This window comes from Elephantulus edwardii, unplaced genomic scaffold (assembly GCF_000299155.1).
Source record: "Elephantulus edwardii isolate Elephantulus edwardi_28Jun2011 unplaced genomic scaffold, EleEdw1.0 scaffold00054, whole genome shotgun sequence".
NCBI lineage: Eukaryota > Metazoa > Chordata > Mammalia > Macroscelidea > Macroscelididae > Elephantulus > Elephantulus edwardii.
The window spans coordinates 13261483-13271886 of record NW_006399804.1 but is presented as its reverse complement, the minus strand read 5'-3'; the positions used below and the strand labels follow the sequence as shown (position 1 = coordinate 13271886).

General features: G+C 38.2%; 1 protein-coding gene across 1 annotated transcript in view; it reads left to right on the top strand.

Moving 5' to 3' along the window:
* The window catches only part of MKX (mohawk homeobox), a 100385-nt gene extending 96263 nt beyond the window's left edge, over positions 1-4122 (top strand). Inside the window, exons 5-6 of the mRNA XM_006887112.1 lie at positions 3606-3639; positions 3936-4122. Of these exons, the coding sequence (XP_006887174.1) occupies positions 3606-3639; positions 3936-4122 (221 nt within the window). The remainder of the gene's footprint in view (positions 1-3605; positions 3640-3935) is intronic.
* The last annotated feature ends 6282 nt before the right edge of the window (positions 4123-10404 follow it).

Genomic DNA, 10404 nt, shown 5'->3' with positions numbered 1-10404 from the left:
TGTTAAGCATGACTCATAGCAACGCTATGAGCAAGAGAGATCTGAGGTTGGCCCTATCCTGTGCCATCCTCCCTACCTCTTATATACTTGAATCCATCGTTATAGTCACTGTGTCAATCCATCTCATTGAGGATTTTTCTCTCTTTCACTGACCCCTCCGTTTCCAAGCATGATATCCTCTTCCAAGGCCTGCCCCCTTCCTAACAACATGCCCCAAAAGATGAAGGTTTACCATCCTTATGTCTGCACCTTGGTTACGCGTCTTCCAAAGCGTATTTGCTTGTTCTCTTGGCAGTCCGTGGGATAGTCTGTATTCTTCTTCAACACTACAACTTAAAGGTATCAGTTCTTCTGTTACCTTATTCATTGTTCAGCTTTCGGATGTATAGCAAGTAATTAAAAAGACCATGACTTGGATCAGAGCCAACTTGGTCTTTAAACTAACATCCCTGCTCTTTAGAAGTTTGGAGAGATCCTTACCAGCAAATTTTCCCAATGTGTCTTCTGATCTCTTGATTGCTGGTCCCAGGTATGTTGATTCTGGATCGAAGTAAGAGGAAATTGTTGATAATTTCAGTATTTTCTCCATCTCTCATGATGCTACTTATTGGTCCAATGGCAAGAATTTTTTATTTGTCTGCTTTCTTCTTGTTGATTTGTAGTCCATACCAAAGGCTGTAGTCCTTGGTCTTCTACATCAAGTATTTCAAGTCATCTTCACTTTTCAGCAACCGAGGTTGTATCATCTGCATAACAGGTTGTTAATGAGTCTTATTCTCTTGATGCCACACTTCCCTTCATAAAGTTCAGCTTCTTGAATACAAACTAAATAGATATGGAGGAAGGATGCAATCCTGTCTCACACATTTCCTGATTTTTAACCATGCAGCATTTTCTTGTTCTTTTCAAACAACATTTTCTTGATGTAGGTATAAGTTTTGCATGAGCACAATCAAGTGTTCTGGGATTCACATTCTTCTCAATGTTAGACATAATTTGTTTTGATCCACACAGTCAAATGCCTTTGCATAGTCAATAAAATACAGATTCCTTCTGGTGTTCTCTGCTCTCAGCCAAGATATATCTGATTTTAGGAGATCAGCATCTTCTAAATCCAGCTTGAACCTCTGGCACGTCTCTGTCAATGTAATATTCTAGGCTATCTCACTGTGTAGCTGCTAGTGAAATCTGTTTATTGTTATTGTTGATGGTGGTGATGACGTCTCTCCAGTTTTGGAGTATTATAGGATGATGAGGGAGTCCCAAGCCTATACCACTTTCTTCCCACATCATGCAAGGGGCTATGGCCTCTCTTCAACCCCTGCAAATCTTTCCCTTCTTTGTGTCTGTTCTTGGGTTCCAAATACCATTTTCTTTCAAGCAAAGAAACTAAACTGGGGAGACTTTATCAAGATTGAGAACCACTCTCAACTTCCTTTATGTTTGAATGAAGTTGGGAAAAATCAGTTTTGAGTGAGAGAGCAAATACCAAACAAAAATGCAAGTGTGCACACAAAAGCTATCTATTATCCGATCCTGACTTTGTTGCTTAGGCAAGAAAAACACTGTGGAGTTTGTTGGGAGCGTTAGGGCTGGTGCCTGCTTACTCCAGTGTGCCAGGAACTTCTGAGTTTTTATCAACATTGGGTCTGTTCTATGTGCTAATTAGTCAAAGAGCACAACAAACACGTTTGCTAAATTTTGGTTGTTGCTGTTTCTCAATAGTGATTAAGATTTTATTTTACTTCATTTTATTTTCGTGGAATTGTAGACTAAAGAACTACAGGTACCCTCAAGAGCTTTCAGAAATCCCCTTGTTTTTTGGAAACAGAATTCTAAGCAGTATGAGTCCTTATTATCTGTGCAAAGTTAGACAGCAGGAGAGTGACAGCACGTGGGCAGAACCTGTTCTGTGATCCTATCAGTACTTTCCTCTTTAGCTCATTTTGCCTCCTGATGAAAAGGCCTAATTTCTCAGAGTAAACATCATTTTGACTTTTGCATGTCTATGGGAGGGAAAAATATCAATTTGTCATCAAGTCAATTTTACTGTGTTCCATGGTAGAACAGTGCTCTGTAAGGTTTTCAATGGCAGGTGTTTGGAAGTAGATCACAGGCCTTTCTCTGAGATACCTCCAAGTGGACTAGAACAACCAACCATTCATTAGCCAGCCAAGTACATTATCAGATTTCACCACCAAGTATAGTTCTGAAAGTTCCTTTTTTTTTTTTAATTGTCTACTTTAATTCTGCCCATCTCTTTTGTAATGACCCTCTTTGTAAGGGGTTGGTTTGGTTGTGTGTGTGTGTGTGTTTTGTTTTTTGGTTTTTTTTCTATAATTATATTTTATTAATTTTCATAAACATTTACAGAGATTTTGGGTTTCCATTCATTCATTGTTGCACTATTCTCTCTACCCTCCTCCCAGTTTGTTCTTGTCCGAATGCCACAGTGCTTGTTAAAGCCAGTTCTGATTAATCTTCTTTGTCAGTGTGTCCTTTGCCATTCCCTATCACTCCTCCCTGAGAGAGACTTCACCCTGAGTCATAAGGAAAAGGGGATGGCGTATTCTCTTAGCTACTTCCTGCTGAAAAGGGACGCTGTGGGTTTCAGGGTGAAGATCTTCTCTCACTACTCTAAAGGGCCCCTTTGGCAGTAGGAAACACATAGACTATTATGGAGATTGATTTTGGGATTTAGATGCACTCTTATTGATTGTGCTTGGCCATACATGTTCATATCCTTGAAGATAAAAGAAAAGATTCTTTCATTGTTTTACAAACCCTCCCCCAGGTCCCCTCCACCATGTAGCCCTCGCTCTAGTCTCCTGTGATGACAGAAATACCTAGTTATATATCTCTTTTAAACAGTTTTCTCCCTCCTCTGTTTCAGTGCAGTATACATTAGTGAACCCATCTTACTCAGTCTCTCCCCAACCCCAAGGACAGTCCCATTCTACAACAGTGGCATCATGTAATATTTGTCCTTTTGTGACTGGGATATTTCACTCAGCATAATGTTCTCCAGAGTCAACCATTTTGAATAATATTGCATGAGTTCCTTGTTTTTGAATGCAGCATAGTATTCCATTGTGCGAATATACCACAGCTTCTCTAGCCATTCGTTTGTTGATGGGCACTTAGGTTGTTTCCAACTCCTTGCTATTGTGAACAAAGCTGCAATAAACATGGGTGTGCATATATCTGCTTGGATGTCAGCTATGGTCTCTTCAGGGTATATTCCCAGTAGTGGAATTGCTGGGTCAAATGGTATCTCTATTTGCAACTTTTTGAGAAAGCGCCATACTGCTTTCCACAGGGGTTGCACCATTTTACACTCCCACCAACAGTGAATCAGGGTTCCAGTTTCTCCACAACCTCGCCAGCATTTGTTGCTTGCTGTTCTGTTAAATTTTGCTATTTTGACTGGGGTGAAATGATATCTCATAGTTGTTTTTGTTTTGTTTTTAAATACTACTTTAAACTGTGTGGCCTAATTTTAACCCTGTTTTCTCATGAGTTTTTCATAAGTAATTGAGAAATGCCTGACTTTCTTTGTTGTTGTTCAAGAAAAAAAGTAATTGAATCTTTCTTTTTCCTTACAGACACTCTGGAAAACGGACCCAGTAAGGATGATAGGTGAGTAGTATGGATTTTTAGGCCATTTGTGCCCTTGTTGTTATGTACCATCAAGTCAGAACTGACCCACAGCTGACCCTCCAATGGATTTTCAGAGGCAGTTCATTCACACAGGAGGAGACTGTCCATCTTTCTCCTGTGGAGCAGCTGGTGGATTTGAACTGTGTGCCCTTGGGGATCGCATTGCAGCTTTTTACCCCTAGGCTACAGAATGCCCCATGCTCTTGAGTTGTGGCATTTTTCAACTCACCTTGCAGTGAACTTGATCATTTTCTTTCTCTTGTGCTTAAATCCAGTGCAGCTAAGAAAAAGGGGCAGAGCAAGGATGACACATACTGGAAGGAGATCAACGCAGCCATGGCCTTGACGAATCTCGCCCAGGGGAAAGACAAGCTGCAGGGCACGGCCAGCTGCATCATCCAGAAGTCGTCGCACATAGCAGAAGTAAAGACAGTCCGGGTGCCGCTTGTGCAGCCCTTCTAGGAGCCGTGGCCTTCACACCCAGGGGCTGCTCCACACGCCAGCAATCTCCTCTCCTCAGAGCCACAGCAAGAGTGGAAACACCCTCTATGCCAAGCAGGGTCAGAGGAGCAGTCCTTCTTTCCCCACCTCATTTTTATTTTCAATTAACCTAAAAATATCATATAGTTGCTTCTATAAAAGATGTGTAACTTATAAGGAAAAAAAACCCAACCTCATTTTAATCAAAAATGGTAACTTATTTTATGTTACTCCAACTATGCATCTGATGTCTGCATTACCATTACAGTAAGTGCCTTGCTTCCCCCAAACAAGCTACAACGTGGGCATAGGGGAACAGCTATGCCTCAAGATGACAATGCCATTATGCTTATTAGTCTGTGTGTATCATTCCAGATGGACCTAAGCTTTCCAGGACTGGACCCATGATTGCTGAAAGTCCTTACCATGTATTCAATAATTTACATGTCAAAACTTGGAAATCTGTTCAGCCCAAGTGAAATGCTTCTTTTTTTGAGGGGGAACCCTATAATATTTTAAAGTGTTCAATGTGCTTTTCAGAGTAATAGTGGGATTTTCATGCATGTTTCTTGCCTGCATATTTCATACATTACGAACTTCTAAATTGAAAGGTAGGAAGATCCCTAAAACGTGTGCATTTCAGTGCTGATCCTTGAAAATGAATTGGAAATACCAACAAACACATTTGGCTCTGAAACCCTTTATTTCAAGGCTGGCTGGAAAGCACCATGATGCCCTTTAGAATTAATTTAGATTTTCTTTTTCTTGAGTTTGGCCAAAGTTGATTTTCTTTTTAAATTTAGAAGAAAACATTTTTGCAGAAATTACTCAAAATATTCCTGTATAGAACTGAACCTGTAGTTTAGTTTTAAAACATAGTACTGTTTGCATTAGAGCCCAGTGGGTTTTTGCAATTGAAACTGTATTTGAGATGGAATGACAAAAAAATATGTCTTATTTGGTTCATTTCAAATTACAATTGCTGATGGACAATTTATGTTGCAATGAGAACAAGACAATGAAAGAAATATACATATACACACATAATGCTGATGTTTAAATCTGAAACACATGGAAAGCCAAACATTGAACAGTCTTTGGGTTTTGCCAAGTAGGATGTTAAAGTAAAAATTAAGTGAAATCATGCATAAAAAGAAAGAACATTTTGTTTCTAAATTAGACTACCATTGAGTGAGTGTAATCAATATATATATAAAAAAAAGAAGAGTCTTTTTCAATCAAGCAATGATATTCTAATCAACTTGGGAAGACTTGAAACTTGAATAAACAATGGAGATGCCAAATATAACAGTGTATGTGCTATAGAAAACTGAAAAGGACTTGATTCTTTTATGGTGGGGTGTTTTGGTGGTTTTTTTTTTCAGGACATATAATCTATTTTGAAATTTTTTTTCTAAAACTGGAAGGGATTTTTTATATGTTGGAAAGCCAATACTACAGCCATGTGGTGATATTTTTCCTTATTTGCAAACTGCTTTTAAAACCAAAGGCTGCTCCAGTGATAACTTGGGACAATATCAGTCTTGATATAAATTGTGGGACACTTTCATGTAACATAGAAGTTGGGGATTGAGTTTATTTAGTGTAGTGAAGATAATTTGATATAAAAATATTTTTTTTGTGTGTATATATATATATTATATTTACTTTGTTCAAAATTGTTTGCAGTCACAGTAAGTGCAAAGCAAGATATGTATGTTATGACTGTATGATCAGATGAAGTATGAGTTCTTTTGATTTAAATCATTAAGGAGCTACAGATTCATGATAAAAACTTTGGAATCTTAACAAATGAACTTTTGCAACAAATGTGATAAATTATATGAAAACTAAGGACAAATACTTCACTCTTTTTCATACTATTATAAGTTATTCTGGCATTAACTATTTTAATACATTGTTTTGTTTTATTTTAACATATTTCAGCTAGACAAACAAATCCTGGTTGTTTTTTATTTTAACTAGTCACCATTCTTTTGTTGTTACTTTTTTTTAAAAAAAAAAAAAAAGGAAAACTTGTTCTATATTAAAAGCTATAAAAGACAATAGAGGATAGTATCCACATGATTTTTTTTAAATACCAAAATGAGTTTGACCTATAAGCACATCAAAAAGATTTCACAATTAGTACATCCTTGGCACCAGCTTCAATTACAATTATGTTTAATTTATTTTTTTTTCTTTTGCTGCTTTAACATTCTCTGGAAATTAAAATCCCTCCAATCCTTTCAAAGGATCTTGAACAATGCTGAGCCAGCAGCTGAGAATCTAAGTCATAATTTATGATGTAGAGAAATAGAATTACCTCGCTTCTTTGTTTTGCCATATGTATTCATTTTAATAAAATTAATAACTGCCAGGAATCCTTGACAGATTTAAAATAAAAGTTCATTTCTAGACCTCAATGATCATATGGATTTTGTTTCCTTTGAGAGTTGACCAGGTGGAGAAAGAAGTAAAACAGAGAGATCCATTATATGTTGTAATTCTCTTTGGGTCCCTAATGGATATGATACTGGAGCAATGAGTTTCTATTAAGTTTGCATTTCAACACCTTAGACCACCAACCCACCTTTTAAGGGTTGAGAGGGGGAAAAAGACTGTGATGCTGGCTATTTAAATATATACATTTAAAAGGAATTTTTCTACTAAATATCTTCTTTTGCTTGTCAGTACAGTATGCACCATTACTTTGTGCTTTGTGGTAGAATGAAAAATTTGGTTTGAAGATGAACAAATACGGATTCCAACTCTGCCAAACACTTCAGTAAGGTGCCATCTCTAGTCACTCTCAGTTTTAGTTTCTTCATCAGCAGACTGGGAGCTGAACTTTGTCAAATTGGCAGTAAGGTTGAGACAGAATATACGGATAGAGATAGATAGAGATAGATATCTTATATAGGCATATAAGATGCCTACGACAGTGCCTGGCAGAAAGTAGGCATCCAGTGACATCAATAATTATATTTCCCCCATAAACTTACTGCCATACAGTTGGGTTTGATTCCTAAAGACCTACCATCTGTTTTCTGAGGCAATAAATTGTAACGGAAGATCACTGATCAAAACAACCATGAGATATCATCTCACCCCAGTAAGAATAGCAAAATTTAACAGAACAGCAAATATTAAATACTGGCGAGGTTGTGGAGAAACCAGAACCCTTATTCACTGTTGGTGGGAGTATAAAATGGTGCAACCACAATGAAAGGCTGTATGACGCTTTCTCAAAAAGTTGCAAATAGAAATACAGTTTGACCCAGCAATTCCACTACTGGGAATTTACCTTAAAGAAACCATAACTGCCACTGAAGCAGATATATGCACATCCATGTTTATTGTGTCTTTGTTCGCAATAGCAAAGAGCTGGAAACAACCCAAGTGCCCATATGCAAACAAATAGATAGAGAAGCTCTTGTGTATTCACGCATTGGAATACTATGCCGCATTGAGAAACAAGGAACTCATGCAATATTATACAAAAGGGTGACCCTGGAGGACATTATGCTGAGTGAAATATCTCAGTCCAAAAGGACAAATATTGCATAGGGCCACTGTTGTAAAATGGGACTGACATCAGGGTTGAGGGAACGCAGAGAAGGAGAGGAGGAATGATGTATACTGCACTGAAACAGAATGAGGGAGAGAACTGTTTAAAAGGGATATATGATTAGGTATTATTGTCAAGACAGGAGTCCAGAATGAAAACTGTACACTGGAGTGGACTTGGGAGGAGAGATTGCATAACAATGAAAGAGTTTTTCTTTTACTTTTTAAGGAGAAGAGTGAATTGGGGGTCAGGGGGAAGGTTGGAAAGGGAGAAAAGTGCAACAATCAATAACTGGAAATCCGAAGTCTCTGTAAACTTTCATTACAATTAATTATAAAAAAAAATCATGGAGCCGCTGGTGGGTTCAAGCCACTGAAATATGTAGCATCTGGGTTAGCAGCACAGTTCCCTATGGATTAGACCATCAGAGCTCCCTAGTTCCATCATAGAGGAATATAAACAGTATGAGATGTGGGTAAATTAACAGAAGCAAAAGAAAAGCCATTTTAAGAGCCCAGCTGCTGTCAAGTTCATTTCAACTCATGGTAACCCAATGCATGTCAGAATACAATTTTGTTCAATGAAGTTTTCAAAGACTCATTTTTTAGGACTAACCACCACACCTTTCTTCCAACATACCTCAAAGTGGGTTTAAAGTTTAAACCTCCTGCTTTTCAGTTAGCACCCAGACTCCGGATAAACACAGCACATGCATCTTTTGGGAAATGAGACAAGATGTTTGACATGAATGACTGCAGGAAAATGGTGAATGTTCGTACTGGAGTTAGAGAGAGAGACCTTCAAGGGAGATTGTTTTTTTATTATCTCTTTGAACTTTCTGCATAAAGCAACAAAAAGGTAAGGAAGAACAGACATGCCAATAAAAACCAAAGCGTGCACAATAGTTCCCTTCATTCAGATAAACTAAGAATTTCTCTGTTTACCCTGCTTGATACTATTCAAGACGACTAAGAACTCAAACTGCTGTCTGTATTCTCTGCCCACTCCAAGGAGCAATGTTTAACAAACAGTGGCAACAGCCGTGGTCTGCTTTTAAAAGCGTCCAGCTCAACAGCATAACATCATGCAAATAAACACAGAATACGAACATGCAAGCCTGACTCGCTTCTGTCTGGGACAGCATACATATGGTCATGCCTGGGAAGGCAATGTGGGGTAATGGCAACAATTTGGGTTGTCACATTCACACTTTGAAGAATAAGTTTAAAGCCTTTATACCCTGGTGTTCCTTTCTAGCAAGTTAAATCTGTATTACCTACTATAGACCTTTTGGAAGGATTAACAGATAATGGATACAAAACTCCTTTGTAAACTGCATTTTAATTAGCACCACATCAGTTCTAACTCATGGCCACCCCATGTGTACAGAGTTGAACTGCTCCATAGAGTTTTCAAGGTGATGGCCTTTCAGAAGTCAACTTCCAGGTTTTTCCTCCCAAGGCACATTTTGGCCAGTAATTTCCATCATTGATGCTACTCAGTATACTATTGTGTGCTATCCAGTTAGTACTGACTCATAGCTGACCCTCTCATGGTTTTCAGATACAATAAATCGCATAAGAGAAAACTGCCTGTTTGTTTGGTTTTTTTTCTTGTGGAGCTGCTGATACATCGACTAGGAGCACATGCCTTTGGGCTGGTACTGCAACCTCTTATCACTAAGCCACCAGTTATTGTTGTGTTATATGCCGTGTCAAGTTGCGTGTGACTCATAGCAACCTTATGGACAGCAGTTCTGAAGCCTGCCCTGCCCAGATCTCCCTATAAAAGCATTAATGACTACCACTGTGTTCCAAATGGTCCCTCTTGTGCTGAGTGAAATCAGTCACAAAAGGACAAACACTGCTATTGTAAAATAGGACAGACATGGGGAGCGGAGGGGAGAGAATGGAAAAAGAAGGAACTAATGAAAACCATATTAGAATAGATGAGGGCAAGTACTGTCTGAAAGGTATATATGGTTAGGCATTATATGTATGGTAACAATCTGGAAATAGGTGCACTGCAAGATGGAGAAGTGAGGGGAAGAGAATGTTCAACAATGAAAATAATTTATATAAAAAAATTAAATGAGAAAATATAAAATAGAAAATATACAAACAATACAAATGCAAAAATATAAAACCTAATATTACATACTCTAGGGAAATATCACACACTTTGGGGAAATGTAAATTATCATTTCCGTGAAGTATATAGAAATCAGTCAACAACAATGACAACATTAAAAAAGTATATATGTATAATACACTCCATAGTCTTTACAATTACTTGCCATGCATCAGAAAGCTGTACAATAACTAGAGGTAATAGAAGGAGAATTGATGCCTTTGAGCTGTGGTGCTGGAGAAGAGTATTCAGTATACCATGGACTGCTAGGAGAACAAACAGGTTCATGCTAGATAGGGTAAGACCATGCTGTTCCTTGGAGGCAAGGATTCTGAAGCTTCCTCTGACATACACTGGGCATGTTGCAGGAAGGGATCAGTCCGTGGAGAGGGACATCATGCTTGTGAGGGTGGAGAAACAGTGCAAAAGAGGAATACCCTCAATGAAATGGATTGATTCAGTGACTGAGGTAATCAGGGTAGGTGTGCCAGAGACAAAAAGACTAGCACAGGATAGAGCAGTTTAGGGCTGTTTAGGGTCGCTATGAGTTGCAGGCAACTCGA